We start from the raw sequence: 19,321 nt of genomic DNA on the forward strand, positions 1-19,321 counted from the left end.
TCCGAGCTCAGTTATAGTCTGTCTTCACTGCTACTGTCCGTGCTCAGTTATAGTCTGTCTTCACTGCTACTGTCCGTGCGCAGTTATAGTCTGTCTTCACTGCTACTGTCCGTGCTCAGTTATAGTCTGTCTTCACTGCTACTGTCCGTGCTCAGTTATAGTCTGTCTTCACTGCTACTGTCCGTGCTCAGTTATAGTCTGTCTTCACTGCTACTGTCCGTGCTCAGTTATAGTCTGTCTTTACTGCTACTGTCTGTGCTCAGTTATAGTCTGTCTTCACTGCTACTCTCTGAGCTCAGTTATAGTCTGTCTTCACTGCTACTGTCTGTGCTCAGTTATAGTCTGTCTTCACTGCTACTGTCTGTGCTCAGTTATAGTCTGTCTTCACTGCTACTCTCCATGCTCAGTTATAGTCTGTCTTCACTGCTACTGTCCATGCTCAGTTATAGTCTGTCTTCACTGCTACTCTCCATGCTCAGTTATAGTCTGTCTTCACTGCTACTGTCCATGCTCAGTTATAGTCTGTCTTCACTGCTACTCTCCATGCTCAGTTATAGTCTGTCTTCACTGCTACTGTCTGGCTCAGTTAGTCTGTCTCACTGCTCTGTGCTCAGTTATAGTCTGTCTTCACTGCTACTGTCTGTGCTCAGTTATAGTCTGTCTTCACTGCTACTGTCTGTGCTCAGTTATAGTCTGTCTTCACTGCTACTGTCTGTGCTCAGTTATAGTCTGTCTTCACTGCTACTGTCCGTGCTCAGTTATAGTCTGTCTTCACTGCTACTGTCCGTGCTCAGTTATAGTCTGTCTTCACTGCTACTGTCCGTGCTCAGTTATAGTCTGTCTTCACTGCTACTGTCCGTGCTCAGTTATAGTCTGTCTTCACTGCTACTGTCCGTGCTCAGTTATAGTCTGTCTTCACTGCTACTGTCCGTGCTCAGTTATAGTCTGTCTTCACTGCTACTCTCTGAGCTCAGTTATAGTCTGTCTTCACTGCTACTGTCCGTGCTCAGTTATAGTCTGTCTTCACTGCTACTGTCCGTGCTCAGTTATAGTCTGTCTTCACTGCTACTCTCTGAGCTCAGTTATAGTCTGTCTTCACTGCTACTGTCCGTGCGCAGTTATAGTCTGTCTTCACTGCTACTGTCCGTGCTCAGTTATAGTCTGTCTTCACTGCTACTGTCCGTGCTCAGTTATAGTCTGTCTTCACTGCTACTGTCCGTGCGCAGTTATAGTCTGTCTTCACTGCTACTGTCCGTGCTCAGTTATAGTCTGTCTTCACTGCTACTCTCTGAGCTCAGTTATAGTCTGTCTTCACTGCTACTGTCCGTGCTCAGTTATAGTCTGTCTTCACTGCTACTGTCTGTGCTCAGTTATAGTCTGTCTTCACTGCTACTGTCCGTGCTCAGTTATAGTCTGTCTTCACTGCTACTGTCCGTGCTCAGTTATAGTCTGTCTTCACTGCTACTGTTCGTGCTCAGTTATAGTCTGTCTTCACTGCTACTCTCCATGCTCAGTTATAGTCTGTCTTCACTGCTACTGTCTGTGCTCAGTTATAGTCTGTCTTCACTGCTACTGTCTGAGCTCAGTTATAGTCTGTCTTCACTGCTACTGTCCGTGCTCAGTGACACTCTGTCTTTATTACTACTCTTTCTACTCAGTACAAGGCAACGCATGACAATACAACACAATGCAATACACTACACTACTACACTACACTACACTACAATAGCGTACAGTGCAATACAATACAATACAATACAATACAATACAGGTTGTTGTGCTGATTTTGAGGTTAGAAGTTCCCTGCATGACTTTGCTCAGGGCGTTCTGTTCGATGTCCCTTTTGTCAGACAGTTCATGTGGACATGCTACTGTTGTGAGTGTTGTCTTGAGAGACAGACTGAGAGATATGTTGTTTGGCTTTTACACCAAGTTGCCCTGCTTTTCCGACGTGTTTTGCCCAGTTCTCTCATGGATCATAACCCGTTTAAGGGCCTATCTGCAGACAGAACACACCCATAGGGAATCCCATAACATCCGACAAATGACGTCACAAAGGGCCTCTTTGTGTGTCTGACGCAGACTCCGTGTCATGTTCCTAATGGTAACCCTGTCCACAGAAAAAAAACACGGGGCAGTCAGTAATGAGGCCAACGCGGAAGATGAGGCCTTTTGTCTTCAATATGTCCACGCAGTCAGCGTCAGTCCAGGCAACAAGTTCTTCCTTAATGCCACCAGTTCGTACTACGGACAGGCATCCGCTGATGTGATAGACAATATTGCAATATTGTGAGTGAGAGAAGAAATACGTCGAAGGTGTTTAGGAGCAGAATATACATCATAAAAGAAAAGGCAGATATCCGTCTAAAGAGAAACGCTTCCGTGCTATAGAATACGTTACGACCCCTGACCTTATGTTCAGCTACCATGTTTTGTTGCTTCGTGAGGAGAGAGAGAGAGGGAGAGAGAGAGGGGGGAGAGAGAGAGAGAGACTGACAGACAGACAGAAAGACACACACACACACACACACACACACACACACACACACACACACACACACACACACACACACACACACACAGAGAGAGAGAGAGAGAGAGAGAGAGAGAGACAGAGAGAGAGAGAGAACAAGAAATAGACATCTCGTTCACCTGGGCAAGAAGTCAGTATATTTTTGTATGTATGGCTGTACGTGTGACGTGTGATGTGTGTGTGTGTGTGTGTGTGTGTGTGTGTGTGTGTGTGTGTGTGTGTGTGTGTGTGTGTGTGTGTGTGTTACCCTTGCACGAGGAAAGGTCAGACGGTGTGTGTGTGTCCTCATTTACAGCAATCTATTGAGCTGTCAACGGATGATTGTTGTACAAGCTTAGTTACATTCACATACATACATAGTTTACGTCTCACGTGTACACACGCACGCACACACACACACACACACGCACACACACACACACACACACACACACACACACACACACACACACACACTCACTCACTCACACTCAATACCTCTCTCTGTCCGCCCTCCTTCCGCTCTCTCTCTCTCTCTCTCTCTGTATGTGTGTATATATATATATATATATATATATATATATATATATATATATATATTATGGTTCATGTTTATGAATTAGTGCTTATCAATGAAGAAAATTTAATGCACAACGATAAAGAAGAGGCTGTTGTTAAAGTGATGTCCGCTTTGAAAGAAGTAGCCATTAATAAAGAAGTGTCCAACAATAAAGAAGTGTTTATCAATGAAAAAGTGCCCGTCAGTAAAGAAGTGTCTGTTGATAAAAACGTATTGTTGCTGAGGAAGCGCCCGTCTATAAAGCTATTCCGTCAATAAAGAGGTGCTCTTTTGAAAAAAAAAAGAAAAAAAAAGAAGGCAAAAGTTTCAATCAATAAAAAAAGAAGTGCTTTTCAATAAAGAAGTGCCCATCAATATTTTGACATTCGTATTTGTTGCTGAAGGATGACTATTTGTTGCTGAAAGATTACGTATTTGTTGCTGAAGGATGACGTATTTATTGCTAAAGGATGACTATTTGCTGCTGAAAGATTACGTATTTGTTGCTGAAGGATGACGTAATTATTGCTGTATTTGAAGGATGACTATTTGTTGCTGAAGGATGACGTATTTGAAGGATGACTATTTGTTGCTGAAGGATGACGTATTTGAAGGGTGACGTATTTGTTGCTGAGGATGAATATTTGTTGCTGAAGGATTACGTATCTGTTTCTGAAGGATGATGTATTTGTCGCTGAAGGATGACTATTTGAAGGATGACAATTATTTTGTTGCTGAAGGATGACTCTTTGTTGCTGAAAGATAACGTATTTGATGCTGAAGGATGACGTATTTGTTGCTGAAGGATGACGTATTTGTTGCTGAAGGATGACTCTTTGTTGCTGAAAGATAACGTATTTGATGCTGAAGGATGACGTATTTGTTGCTGAAGGATGACTATTTGTTCTGAAGGATTATTTGTTGTTGGAGGACGACGCATTTGTTGCTGAAGGATGACATATTTGTTGCTGAAGCATGACATATTTGTTGCTGAAGGATAACTATTTATTGCTGAAGGATGACCTATTGTTCTGAAGAATAACTGTTTGTTGCTGAAGGATGACGTATTTGATGGTGAAAGATGACGTATTTATTGCTGAGGAAGTGCCCGTCTATAAAGACGTTCCGTCAATAAAGAGATCTCTTTGAAAAAAAAGGTTCAACCAATAAAAAAGTGCTTTTCAATTAAGAAGTGCCCATCAATATTTGAAGGATGACTATTTTTTGCTGGAGGATGACGTATCTGTTGCAAAAAGGATGACTATTTATTGCTGAAGGATGACGTATTTGATGGTGAAAGATTACGTATTTGTTGCTGAAGGATGACGCATTTGTTGCTAAAGGATGACGATGACGTCGTTGGTAGGTGACGATTGGATCACGCACAAATCTCATCGTCCAACTAGTCGGGAAACAAAGCATCCCATCAAGTTTTTAGTGGAGTCCACATTAATTTTCATGGAAACCCGTCAGCAGCTTTGCAGTCTGCAGTGATGGCATCAGGCGAACCTCGCTTCCACAGAGGCAGCTCAAACTTCTGCTTGGATTAGAAAGAGGGCAGAAGGCCTGGTTGGTGGCGGACAATATATTGTGAATTAATTTCTGCACTGTGTCTGGCCTCGTCGTCTGCTTCAGGATCCTTTTCACTCCGCGCTCCGCCCCACCCCAACCCCCCGACCCCCAAGCACCCCCTCCCCTACCCCCGCCCCTCCCTTCCTCACCACCATATCCCCTTCCCGGTCTCCGTCAGAAAGATGTAGCCATTCCGCGGGGTCTGTTTGATCCTATTAGGCCCATCTTTCTTCAATTGGCCTCTTCTGGAGGAAGCATTAGACTGGGGAGGGCAGGGACGGAGGGGGTGGGGAGGTGGGGCATCGCTAACCGTCATACCGGACGTCAAGTGGCGCCTGCCGATAAGGGGAGAGCATTAGCCCTGATGGGACGACAACTCCGGCCTGCTGCTGGCAGAAGGAGGAAGTGTTAGGGGTTGTCTGCCCTGCCGCGCCTACTGTTACTTTTCCGGACATTGCTTTTTCGCTCCCTTCGGGCAGAGACAGACAGACAGACAGACAGAGAGGGAGACACACACACACAGAGGGGAGAGAGAGAGGGAGAGACAGAGACAGACAGACAGAGAGGGAGAGACACACACACACAGAGGGGAGAGACACACAGAGAGAGGAAGAGACAGAGACAGACAGAGAGGGAGACAGAGAGAGAGAGAGAGAGAGGGGAGAGAAACAGAGACAGACAGACAGAGAGGGTGCGAGGGGGGGGGGAGAGACAGACAGGCAGAGACAGACAGACAGAGAAAGAGAGAGAGAGAGATGTGCCAACACTAATGCGTGCAATACCAATTTTTGCATATATATTTATAGTTAGAAAGTTGTGTTTGACAGTGTTGATCGAAATATTCAGATATGATATCCAGTAGGAGTATTCTTTTAATGTATTTTGAATCCAATCATTTGGATAGTCTGTGTGTGTCAGTGTGTGTTGTGACGTGGTTCATTGTGCAGCCAGTGTCAGTGCGTGTTGTGAAGTGGTTCATTGTGCAGCCAGTGTCAGTGTGTGTTGTGACGTGGTTCATTGTCCAGCCAGTGTCAGTGTGTTGTGAGGTGGTTCATTGTCCAGCCAGTGTCAGTGTGTGTTGTGACGTTGTTCATTGTGCAGCCAGTGTCAGTGTGTGTTGTGACGTGGTTCATTGTCCAGCCAGTGTCAGTGTGTGTTGTGACGTGGTTCATTGTGCAGCCAGTGTCAGTGTGTGTTGTGACGTGGTTCATTGTGCACCCAGCGTCAGTGTGTGTTGTGACTTGGTTCATTGTGCAGCCAGTGTCAGTCTGTGTTGTGACTTGGTTCATTGTGCAGCCAGTGTCAGTATGTGTTGCCACGTGGTTCATTGTGCAGCCAGTGTCAGTGTGTGTTGTGATGTGGTTCATTGTGCAGCCAGTGTCAGTGTGTGTTGTGACGTGGTTCATTGTGCAACCAGTGTCAGTGTGTGTTGTGACGTGGTTCATTGTGCACCCAGTGTCAGTGTGTGTTGTGAAGTGGTTCATTGTGCAGCCAGTGTCAGTGTGTGTTGTGACGTAGTTCATTGTGCAGCCAGTGTCAGAGTGTGTTGCGACGTGGTTCATTGTGCACCCAGTGTCAGTCTGTGTTGTGACGTGGTTCATTGTCCAGCCAGTGTCAGTGTGTGTTGTGACGTGGTTCATTGTGCAGCCAGTGTCAGTGTGTGTTGTGACGTGGTTCATTGTCCAGCCAGTGTCAGTGTGTGTTGTGAAGTGGTTCATTGTGCAGCCAGTGTCGGTGTGTGTTGTGACGTGGTTCATTGTGCAGCCAGTGTCAGTGTGTGTTGTGACGTGGTTCATTGTCCAGCCAGTGTCAGTGTGTGTTGTGACGTGGTTCATTGTGCAGCCAGTGTCAGTGTGTGTTGTGACGTGGTTCATTGTGCAGCCAGTGTCAGTGTGTGTTGTGACGTGGTTCATTGTGCACCCAGTGTCAGTGTGTGTTGTGAGGTGGTTCATTGTGCAGCCAGTGTCAGTGTGTGTTGTGACGTAGTTCATTGTGCAGCCAGTGTCAGAGTGTGTTGCGACGTGGTTCATTGTGCACCCAGTGTCAGTCTGTGTTGTGACGTGGTTCATTGTGCAGCCAGTGTCAGTGTGTGTTGTGACGTGGTTCATTGTGCAGCCAGTGTCAGTGTGTGTTGTGAAGTGGTTCATTGTCTAGCCAGTGTCATTGTGTGTTGTGAGGTGATACATTGTCCAGCCAGTGTCAGTGTGTGTTGTGACGTAGTTCATTGTGCAGCCAGTGTCAGTGTGTGTTGTGACGTAGTTCATTGTGCAGCCAGTGTCAGTGTGTGTTGTGAGGTGATACATTGTCCAGCCAGTGTCAGTGTGTGTTGTGAGGTGGTTCATTGTCCAGCCAGTGTCAGTGTGTGTTGTGACGTGGTTCATTGTGCAGCCAGTGTCAGTGTGTGTTGTGAGGTGGTTCATTGTCCAGCCAGTGTCAGTGTGTGTTGTGACGTGGTTCATTGTGCACCCAGCGTCAGTGTGTGTTGTGAGGTGGTTCATTGTGCAACCAGTGTCAGTGTGTGTTGTGAGGTGGTTCATTGTGCACCCAGCGTCAGTGTGTGTTGTGACGTGGTTCATTGTGCAGCCAGTGTCAGTGTGTGTTGTGACGTGGTTCATTGTGCACCCAGCGTCAGTGTGTGTTGTGACGTGGTTCATTGTGCACCCAGTGTCAGTGTGTGTTGTGACGTGGTTCATTGTGCACCCAGCGTCAGTGTGTGTTGTGACGTGGTTCATTGTGCACCCAGCGTCAGTGTGAAATTACACGCGGAAAACAGTGTGCGGCTTTGTGAGGTTTTATCTGACCATCTGTCTGATAATGATAATGATAATGATAACAAGAACAACAAGAACAATAATAATAATAATAATAATAATACGATCATCATCATCATCGTCATCATCATCATCATCTGTTGTCGTCGTCGCCGTCGTCGTCATCATCGTCATTAGAAGAAGAAAAAGAAGTTAACTTCCTGAACGAAGATTTAGGAAGGGTGATGACCCCATCTGCTGTAGGTTTGCTGGTGGCTCACCAGGCCAGTTCGGGACAGGCAGACATCTTGTCGATGGTGATGATGATGATAACGACGATGATGGTGATGATGATGGTGATGTATTGCTGGTGGCGGTGACGCTGGCTTTTTATGATGTTTTCTCCTTTTTTTCCTCCTCAGTTTGACACAGCGGAATTTCACTCTGTGTGTGTGTGTGTGTGTGTGTGTGTGTGTGTGTGTGTGTGTGTGTGTGTGTGTGTGTGTGTGTGTGTGTGTGTGTGTGTGTGTGTGTGTGTGTCCTATGTGTCTGTGTGTCTGTGTCTTTATTACGTGTCCTGTATTATAGCTGATATAGATACCTGACATAATCATGACAGCTGAGAAACGAAAGAGAACTTCGCCATCAAAGGAAACCTAACCTGTGAAAACAGAAATATCATCTGTCTGTGATTTCCTAACACTTGTAAGTACTCACACTATGTCGGGGAAACTAAACCATGAGAACTAGATTTCATTTACACAAAATGAATATTAGGGAAAAACCAGGAACGTTCGTGACAAAATATTTCAGTCTTCCCAGCCTCTAACTCTCTCTCTCTCTCTCTCTCTCCCTCCCCCCCCCCCCCTCTCTCTCTCTCTGTAATCTCCAGTACAATACTGTGGAAAGGGATCGCAATGAAAGTCTCAATTCCCGACGACAGGGAGATCAGTTTTGGACCGAAAAACTGACATGATGTCCCCGTTAGGAATAAAAAGTCAGGGGAATGGACTAAAGTGTTGATAAGAGCGACGCGTGCGTTTTGGCATGGTTGTGTATGAGAGTCAGTGAATATAAATGTAAATGAATTTGGTTATAAAACCAAAGATGACTGCTGGGTCATAAGAAACTACAGACAGAGATAGTTAAAAACAAAAAACAAAACAAACAAAAACAAAAAACAACAACATCAACAACAACCAAAAAAAAAAAAAAAAAAAAAAAACCGAAACAGACGTTGGTTGTTAAATAAAACTTTTTTGTGTGTGTTTTATGAAACTTTTGGATGGCTCTTATTAGATGTGAGTCTTATTTTAAAACCCAATGTTTCTCCATTTGTATTAGCTTACATGTGGTTCGTATTTCGTATTTCTCATTTGTTTTATCACAACAGATTAATTTTCTCTGTGTGAAATTCGGGCTGCTTTCTCCAGGGAGAGCGCGTCGCTACACTGATAGCGCCACCCATTTTTTTGGTATTTTTTGCTGACAAATGACATGGGGTTTGTCATTTGGGGGTTGATACCGTGTATCACTTGGTGTAATCCCCAACACCGGTGCCTTCTGCAGTGTGTCATTTACAATCATTATTCATTCCACATTTATTCCATTATTCCATATTAATGTTATCGGGAGTGACTGATTTCTTACGATGATGTTCAGGCTACAGAAGTGACCTCAAGACAGTCCATCATGGCCGCCGGTACACTGACGTGGTCCTTCCCGTACCTGGTACAGTTGTCACCCATTTCAAAACTGGTCCTTTCACCCATTTGAAGGCTGGTCCTGTCACCCTGGTCCTGTCACCCATTTGAAAGCTGGTCCTGTCACCCACTGGAAAACTGGTCCTGTCACCCATTTGAAAGCTGGTCCTGTCACCCTGGTCCTGTCACCCATTTGAAAGCTGGTCCTGTCACCCTGGTCCTGTCACTCACTGGAAAGCTGGTCCTGTCACTCACTGGAAAGCTGGTCCTGTCACTCACTGGAAAGCTGGTCCTGTCACTCACTGGAAAGCTGGTCCTGTCACCCACTGGAAAGCTGGTCCTGTCACTCACTGGAAAGCTGGTCCTGTCACTCACTGGAAAGCTGGTCCTGTCACTCACTGGAAAGCTGGTCCTGTCACCAATTTGAAAGTTGGTCCTATCATCCATGTCACAGCTGGTCCTGTCACCCTGGTCCTTTTACCAATTTGAAAGCTGGTCCTCACACCCATTTGAGAGCTGGTCCTGTAACGCATTTGAAAGCTGGTCTTGTCACCCGTCTGTAAGCTGGTCCTCTCACCCATTTCAAAGCTTGTCCTGTCACCCAATTGGAAGCTGGTCCTCTCACCCATTTGAACGTGGGTCCTGTCACCCAAATAAAAGCTGGTGCTTTCACCCATTTGAAACCTGCCATATTCTGCTTGGTTTTTATCTTTCCAGAGGTCGTCATAAAAGGTTCTGCTGATAACCACTGTATAATCAGACATGTCAATCCTGCTACTGTCAACTGCGGCACATCAGTCCCATCCGGAAATATCTGTCCATTGACGCAACATCTAGACTTGTCGTTTCTCTCATTCTCTCTCGCCTTGACTACTGTAACTCTCTATTGTCTGGTTTGCCTGCTTCATCCATTCAGTCCCTTCAGCGCATACAAAACTCTGCTGCCCGACTCGTCCTCAGAAAGAAAAGATCTGAGCACATCACTCCTCTTTTGCAACATCTCATCTGGCTCCCTGTCTCACATCGAATAAAGTACAAGATCAGCACTCTATGCTACAAATGTATTCACAAATCAGCCCCTTCCTATCTCTGTGGCTGCCTTCACCTGTACACTCGCTCACTACGATCAGCTTCGGATCCACTCCATTTACGCATACCCAGATTCAAACTCTCGACTGTTGGCCGCCGTTCTTTCTCTGTCTCTGGACCTTGCAATTGGAATGAACTTCCTCTTTCGCTTCGTCAATTCTCCACACTCAGCTCTTTCAAGTCTGGCCTTAAAACCCACCTCTTCCCAAAATAGCCTCCCTTCCCTGCCTCTTCCTTTTCTTCAGTTTCTCCAGTTTTAGAGTTATGCGTGCGTGAGAATGACTGGTGCGAAAGCGCATATATTTGTCTATGCACAAGTTTCAGCGCTACATAAATACCATTATTATTATTATTATTATTAACTGTGTCACCATTACTGTATGACTGACAAGTGATCAGATGTACTGTATGAGTACAATCACCATTACTGCATGACTGACAAGTTACCAGATCTACTGTATGGTAAAATCACCATTATGTATGACTGACAAGTGTTCATCACTACTGGATGACTGACAAGTTCTGATAACTACTGTATGACTGACAGTTTCTGATAACTACAGTATGAGTGACAAATGCTTATCCCTGCTGTATGACTGGCAAGAGCTCAGAGCCAACACCACCCAGGCTACGGAACATCTTTTTCCGCCTTGTCAGGCGGTGCTGTAAGAAGCGGAACGCACGGCGTCTCATTTGGCTGTGGCTGGGAAGACGTGACCCGCGGCTGTCGGGAGGAAGGGGCGATAATTGTGGACAAACACGTGTGAAGCCTCCACTCCGCGGAACCCAGAGCTTCATTCAGCCACACCAGGCACGGTGCTGGGCCCGCGGGCCTGTCTGGTGATTGGTGCAATAATTGGCACCACACTGTCTCATTTCCCTCTTAGGGCTTCATACTGGCCATTTTTCTCTCCACTGTGATTAAATCGGTTTGGGCGGGGAGGTCTCTGTCTCTCCCTTCTCTCCCTCTCTCCCTCACACACACACACACACACACACACACACACACACATACTATCTCTCTCTCTCTCTCTCTCTTGCTCCCTCCATTTGCACACATTCTAAAAAATAGTTTAATCATGAATGAGCTATAAAAATATATGTGGAAAATATGTTTGAGGAAGTGTGTGTACAAGAGGGGGAAGATTTTTAGTCGTCGTTTTTATGTCCTTGCCTTTTTGGAAAAGGAATATTGCTATTGGTATTTACACTCACGAAAAATATGTTCTCTTATTGAACTGAACAGGCGTTGAACGCGGATTACTTGAAGCATGTTGCGGAAGCTATTGTTGGTATTCGTAAAAATCTCTTCGTTCCTCCAGTCAACAACGGCGGTGAAGTTGCTGATTACCCGTAAAGTACGTTACACCTCTCATTACGATCGTCATCAGCTGTGGTCGTCCCTCATCTAACATTTCATCACTATCGTAATCATTTTGTGGTCGTCTCTCATTTCACCTTTCATCACTATCGTCATCAGCTGTGATCGTTCCCTATGTCACATTTCATCACTATCATAAACATCTCGTGGTCATCCCTCATATCACATTTCATCACTTTCGTCAGCAGGGTGTCACTGTATACAATCAACACATTATTGTGGGGTGTCACTGTTTACAATCAACACAATATTGTGTGGTGTCACTGTTTATAATCAACGCATTATTGTGGAGTGTCACTGTATACAATCAACGCAATATTGTGGGGTGTCACTGTTTACAATCAACGCATTATTGTGGGGTGTCACTGTTTACAATCAACGCATTATTGTGGGGTGTCACTGTTTACAATCAACGCATTATTGTGGGGTGTCACTGTTTACAATCAACGCATTATTGTGGGGTGACACTGATTACAATCAACGCATTATTGTGGGGTGTCACTGTTTACAATCAACACATTCCTGTGTAGTGTCACTGTTTACAATCAACACATTACTGTGGGGTGTCACTGTTTACAATCAACACATTACTGTGGGGTGTCACTGTTTACAATCAACACATTACTGTGGGATGTCAATGTTTACAATAAACACATTACTGTGGGGTATCAATGTTTACAATCAACACATTGTGGGGTGTCACTGTTTATGATCAACACATTACTGTGGGGTATCAATGTTCACAATCAACATATTATTGTGGGGTGTCACTGTTTACAATAAACACATTACTGTGGAGTGTCACTGTTTACAATCAACGCAAAATTGTGGGGTGTCACTGTTTACAATAAACACAATATTGTGGGGTGTCACTGTTTACAATAAACACAATATTGCGGGGTGTCACTGTTTACAATCAACACATTATTGTGGAGTGTCACTGTATACAATCAACGCAATATTGTGGGGTGTCACTGTTTACAATCAACACATTATTGTGGAGTGTCACTGTATACAATCAACGCAATATTGTGGGGTGTCACTGTTTACAATCAACACATTATTGTGGGGTGTCACTGTTTACAATCAACACATTACTGTGGGGTGTCACTGTTTACAATCAACACATTACTGTGGGGTGTCACTGTTTACAATAAACACATTATTGTGGGATGTCACTGTTTACAATCAACACATTACTATGTAGTGTCACTGTTTACAATAAACACATTGTGGGGTGTCACTGGTTATGATCAACACATAACTGTGGGGTGTCCATGTTCACAATCAACACATTATTGGTGGGTGTCACTGTTTACAATCAACACATTTCTGTTGGGTGTCACTGTTTATGATCAACACATTATTGTGGAGTGTCAATGTTTATGATCAACACATTATTGTGGGGTGTCAATGTTTACAATCAACACATTATTGTGGAGTGTCACTGTTTATGATCAACACATTATTGTGGGATGTCAATGTTTACAATAAACACATTACTGTGGGGTGTCAATGTTTACAATCAACACATTGTGGGGTGTCACTGTTTATGATCAACACATTACTGTGGAGTGTCAATGTTTACAATCAACACATTATTGTGGGATGTCAATGTTTACAATCAACACATTACTGTGGGGTGTCAATGTTTACAATCAACACATTATTGTGGGGTGTCACTGTTTATGATCAACACATTTCTGTGGGGTGTCAATGTTTACAATCAACACAATATTGTGGGATATCAATGTTCACAATCAACACATTATTGTGGGGTGTCACTGTTTACAATCAACACATCATTGGTGGGTGTCACTGTTTCCAGTCAAAACATTTCTGTGGGGTGTCAGTGTTTATGATCAACACATTATTGTCGGCTGTCACTATTTATAATCAACACATTACTATGGAATATCACTGTTTACAATCAACACATTACTATGTAGTGTCACTGTTTACAATCAACACATTACTATTACTATTACAACACATGTTGTTTTTTTTGGGGGGGGTTGTTTGTTTGTTTGTTTGTTGTTGTTTTTTTGGGGGGAGGGGTGGGGGGGCAGGGTGAAAGAAGGTAGGGGTCAGGAATGGCGAGTTGGGGGAGAAACAGGTTGAAAGGAGGGGGAGGGGGGGTTGAATGGTGAGTTGGGGGAAACAGGGTGAAAGGAGGGGGAGGGGGTGTTGAATGGTGAGTTGGGGGAAACAGGGTGAAAGGAGGGGGAGGGGGTGTTGAATGGTGAGTTGGGGGAAACAGGGTGAAAGGAGGGGGAGGGGGGGTTGAATGGCGAGTTGGGGAAACAGGGTGAAAGGGGGGAGGTGGGGAATGGCGAGTTGGGGGAAACATGCTGAAAGGGGGGAGGGGGGGAATGGCGAGTTGGGGGAAACAGGGTGAAAGGGGGGGAGGGGGGGAATGGCGAGTTGGGGGAAACATGGTGAAAGGGGGAGGGGGGGGGGTTGAATGGCGAGTTGGGGGAAACAGGGTGAAAGGGGGGAGGAGGGGAATGGCGAGTTGGGGGAAACGGGGTGAAAGGAGGGGGAGGGGGGGGGGTTGAATGGCGAGTTGGGGAAACAGGGTGAAAGGGGGGAGGAGGGGAATGGCGAGTTGGGGGAAACGGGGTGAAAGGGGGGAGGGGTTGAATGGAGAGTTGGGGGAAACAGGGTGAAAGGAGGGAGGAGGGGAATGGAGAGTTGGGGGAAACAGGGGGAAAGGGGGGAGGGGGGGAATGGCGAGTTGGAGGAAACAGGGTGAAAGGGGGGAGGAGGGGAATGGCGAGTTGGGGGAAACAGGGTGAAAGGGGGGAGGAGGGGAATGGCGAGTTGGGGGAAACAGGGTGAAAGGGGGGAGGAGGGGAATGGCGAGTTGGGGGAAACAGGGTGAAAGGGGGAGGGGGGGGAATGGCGTGTTGGGGGAAACAGGTTGAAAGGAGGGGGAGGGAGGGGGAGGGGGGGAATGGCGAGTTGGGGGAAACAGGGTGAAAGGGGGGGGGGTTGAATGGCGAGTTGGGGGAAACATGGTGAAAGGGGGGAGGTGGGGAATGGCGAGTTGGGGGAAACATGCTGAAAGGGGGGGAGGGGGGGAATGGCGAGTTGGGGGAAACAGGGTGAAAGGGGGGAGGGGGGGGAATGGCGAGTTGGAGGAAACAGGGTGAAAGGGGGGAGGAGGGGAATGGCGAGTTGGGGGAAACAGGGTGAAAGGGGGGAGGTGGGGAATGGAGAGTTGGGGGAAACATGGTGAAAGGGGGGAGGGGGGGAATGGAGAGTTGGGGGAAACATGGTGAAAGGATGATGGCTTGAATGGAGAAGATTTGGGGATTGGATTTGTGTGTGTGTGTGTGTGTGTGTGTGTGTGTGTGTGTGTGTGTGTGTGTGTGTGTGTGTGTGTGTGTTTTGTCTTTGTTTTTGTTTTTGCTTTTTTTTTTTTTTGGTCTCCTTTGCAAGGTCATATTTGTCAAGAGAAAAGCATATAATCAAATTCCACATAATCAGTTCAATTAAGTCCAGTTCAGTCACTCAAGGAGGCGTCACTGTTGGGGAGTTGGGGGACACAGGATGGATGGACGGCAGCGAACGTTTGAAATATAGAGAAATACAGCTAAATGTATTTAATGGGCCTCGTTGAGAAGAAGTAGTTATATTAATATCAGAAACAACCGATGATGAATGTAAAAAGTAATTAAAAAAAAAGGAATTTCAATGTGATGTGATGACATACTTTCGTGCAGGTAGGGCTTCATCAGTTCACAGTTAAAAAGTATACTCAAGCTCAAACATCACTGAAACAGTTACTCTTGATATTAGGGTAATAGTTAATGCGTAATGTGCTAGAAATTAAACTGCAAATGGGACTGCGAATCTTACCAAAATCTGAAAAAGTTCGTTAACGAGGTTTTAAGAGTTTATTCGAAGCACTTATAAAATCTGTTTCTGGTATATTCAGTTCCCTAGATGACAACAGGCAATAAACTTGTACACTACATGTACATTCTTTTCTCGTCTCTTTGCTGCACTGTCTGCCTGGTCATTATAATGACAGACAATGTGGGAGTGTATCCAACAAATCCATCTAATACTGATAGACCTATATTGTTCATACGCATTAGGCAGATGGGTATTAATGAAAGCCACACACGTCTCTCTCTCTCTCTCTCTCTCTCTCTCTCTCTCTGCCTCTTCGCTTCTTTCTTTCCCTGACTTATGTAATCTCTTTATCAAAGACTGTCGATTTCCACCCTTCGAAGCTGGGATAGCCATGCATTGTGTCATGTAACACACAGACATGTGATAGTCATGCACTGTATCATATATCATACAGACATGTGATAGCCATGCACTGTATCATATATCATACAGACATGTGATAGCCATGCACTGTATCATATATCATACAGACATGTGATAGCCATGCACTGTATCATATATCATACAGACATGTGATAGCCATGCACTGTATCATATATCGTACAGACATGTGATAGCTATGCACTGTATCATATATCATACAGACATGTGATAGCCATGCACTGTATCGTGTAACACATAGACATAACGAGTGGTACATCATGGAATGCTGACCGCTCAGTCACACGAATAAAACGGTAGTGTTTTATACTTTACGTGAGTGTTTCGCATGGAATACATTTCGATAGACACTGAAGCTTGAAGATGAATAGAATGCACAATCCTAAACATGAATAGAATTCACAGTCATAAACATGAATAGAATGCACAACCATAAACGTGAACAGAATGCAGAGTCATAAACAGGAATAGAATGAACCGTCATAAGCATTAATATAATGCACAATCGCAAATATGAATAGGATGCAGTCATAAACATGAAGAGAATGCACCGTCATAAACATGAATCGATTGCACAGTCATCAACATGAATAGAATGCACAATCATCAACATGAACAGAATGTACAGTCATTAACATGAACAGAATGCAGAGCCATAAACATGAATATAATGCACAATCATAACATGAATATGATGCACAGACATCAACATGTACAGTCATAAACATGAATAGAATGCACAGTCATAAACATGAACAGAATGCACATTCATCATAGTCGTAGCCGATACGATGGAGAAACGTCTACAAGATTCGGCTTTAAAAAAAATTGTTTCCTTTTTTTTTTCTTTTTCTTTTTTGAAAGAAAGAAGTGGACAGAGAAGCACGGCCAAGCGTTGCAGGCCTTGACAAACTCTGGGCCAATCCATTTTGTAGAGGACGGGGTGTCCGCCGGCCTAATTAGGCTGGGCCGGCCAGAGGGGTCTGTGCAAACAGGTCCACTGGGAGCTGGGTTCTCAGCTGTTACTTTCTTCTTCCTTGTCGTCTTCTTCTTCTTCTTCTTGCTTTGCTTGTTGTTTTTCTTCTCCTCTCCCTCCTTTCTTGCTTTCTTCCTTCCGTCCATCCGCCCTGCTCTCCCTCACTCCCTTATTCATGTCCCTGTACCAGAGTGTCAAGCTCACACGAGTTTCACGATCAACAATGAAACATCGTTGCAAGTTTTTCGTGCTTTTAAAAATGCTATCAACTGTGTGTTGGTTGCTTTTATTAACAACCAAGCGAATTCTTCCCAAGGTGGTACGGAAAGAAAGCTTCAGAGGACAGAAAAAACAACAGATAAAGCACTGGATATTTGATAAACACGAGGGAGGTCGTGAAGTAGACAAAAGAACTAATGAACACAATGAATAGTGAAGAACAAAGTAAAACAAGATTGAATGAATAAATGGTAAAAGGAAAAATGAACAGAAACGCCATGCGTATGTCTTGAACCTGGGATTCACGCTATGGTTACATTGTGTTGTGCTGCTGCTGTTGACGTCAGAAGAAATGATGGAACAAATTCAAGCCAGTGATGTTTTTTGTCAACAATGCATTGATACCAGTGATGATAATGATCCCGTTGACAAAACAATCGCTTATTTCGAACAAAATGTCTTGCTGGCAGTCTGGTTTTGCTTTAACCGTTTATATTGAGAGCTGTCTCTTTATTCTGTGTTGTCGGGGTTCATACAATGCTATGTTGCTGGGCTTTTATTTGCTTTTTTTCATTGCGTGTTATTTTCTTTAAAAAAAATTACGACCTCTTCCCCTTCACCATTTTGTAGCGCACGTTATCCAACAGTGTCAATCCCCGCAGTGGCCTGTTTTGAAGCCTTCATTGTCCATCACTACTGTCCCAGTGTTCTCCAGTCCTTTCACCACGACGTCATGCAGGTCATTATGCAGCACTGTCCAACAACGTTCTCTTGACCACCCCTGAACCAGTTCCAGATTCATTAGCCAGCACTGTCACTTCAGTGTTCTCCAAAACTTCCCACAACCCTACTGTTGTTAGCGTTCACTTTCAGCACTGCGTTTCAGTGTTTTTCGAACTCCTCTGTAACACAATTCACCTCCTTTAACACACCTGTCATCAGGTGTGAACAGGGTTCACTGTAGTTTACTGACGTCATGGGTGTGTGTGTGTGTGTGTGTGTGTGTGTGTGTCTGTGTGTGTGTGTGTGTGTGTGTCTGTGTCTGTGTCTGTGTGTGTGTGTGTGTGTCTCTGTGTGTTTGCAGAGTTTACTGACGTCATCAGGGTGTATGTACAGGGTTCAGTGTGGTTTACTGACGTCATGGGTGTGTGTGTGTGTGTGTGTGTGTGTGTGTGTGTGTGTGTGTGTGTCTGTGTCTGTGTGTGTGTGTGTGTGTGTGTGTGTGTGTGTGTGTGTGTGTGCAGGGTTAACTGGCGTCATATGTGTGTGTGTGTGTGTGTGTGTGTGTGTGTGTGTGTGTGTGTGTGTGTGTGTGCGTGCGTGTGTGTCTGCAGAGTTAACTGAAGTCGCCAGGGTGGGTGTGTGTGCAGGGTTTACTGACGTCACGGGTGTATGTGTGTGTGTATGTGTGCAGGGTGCAGGCAGTGCTGGAGAAACACGAGACGGCCCTGCTGATGCTGCTGGGGTTCGGTGGGTTCTCCATCATCCTGGCCCTCATCCACAACGCCGTCCGCAAGCACGTCTTCCACGATGAGCACAACCTGGACACCACTTTTGACGCTGGCGGCAACGTCAGCTTGTCCCTCACCGCCGTCACTGTGGCCTCGCAGCTCTTTTGGCCCGGGGACATCCTGCACAGCGCCACCCTCACCACCAAGGTAAGTGCAAGGGTGGGGTTGGGGGTGGTGGGGGTACCATGGGTGGGTGGGTGGGTGGGTGGACGGACTGGTTGTTGAGTGGATGTACTGGTGGTTGAATGGGTGTGTGGTTAAGTGGATGTATTGGTGGTTGAATGGGTGTGTGGTTAAGTGGATGTATTGGTGGATGAATGGGTGGGTGGTTAGGTGGATGTATTGGTGGATGAATGGGTGGGTGGTTGGGTGGATGTACTGGCGGATGGGTGGTGGGGTGGATGGATGGGTGTGTGGGATGGTGAGTGGATGGGTGTGTGGTTGGGTGGATGGATGGCTGGGTGGTTGGGTGGATGTATTGGTGGATGGGTGGTTGGGTGGATGTATTGGTGAATGGATGGGTGGGTGAGTGGTTTGGTGGATGGATGGATGGATCAGTTGGGGTGTTGGTGGATGGATGGATGGGAGGACAGGTGGATGGGTGGGTGGGTAGATGGGAGGATGGATGGGTGGGTCAGTGGGTGGATGGGAGGATGGATGGATAGAATCTTTGGTGTCCTGAAATTACTGATTGAATAATGAGCGAACAATTGAATAATAAATGAATGAGTGAATGAATATTGT

At 45.3% G+C, this 19,321-nt stretch overlaps 1 protein-coding gene across 1 annotated transcript in view; it reads left to right on the top strand.

The window, feature by feature from the left end:
- LOC143284112 (uncharacterized) overlaps positions 1-19,321 on the top strand; it is a 140,986-nt gene that overhangs the window by 69,812 nt on the left and 51,853 nt on the right. Inside the window, exon 2 of the mRNA XM_076590766.1 lies at positions 18,481-18,724. Coding sequence (XP_076446881.1) covers positions 18,481-18,724 — 244 coding nt within the window. The remainder of the gene's footprint in view (positions 1-18,480; positions 18,725-19,321) is intronic.

The sequence above is a fragment of the Babylonia areolata genome, chromosome 7 (genome assembly GCF_041734735.1).
Source record: "Babylonia areolata isolate BAREFJ2019XMU chromosome 7, ASM4173473v1, whole genome shotgun sequence".
Classification (NCBI taxonomy): domain Eukaryota; kingdom Metazoa; phylum Mollusca; class Gastropoda; order Neogastropoda; family Buccinidae; genus Babylonia; species Babylonia areolata.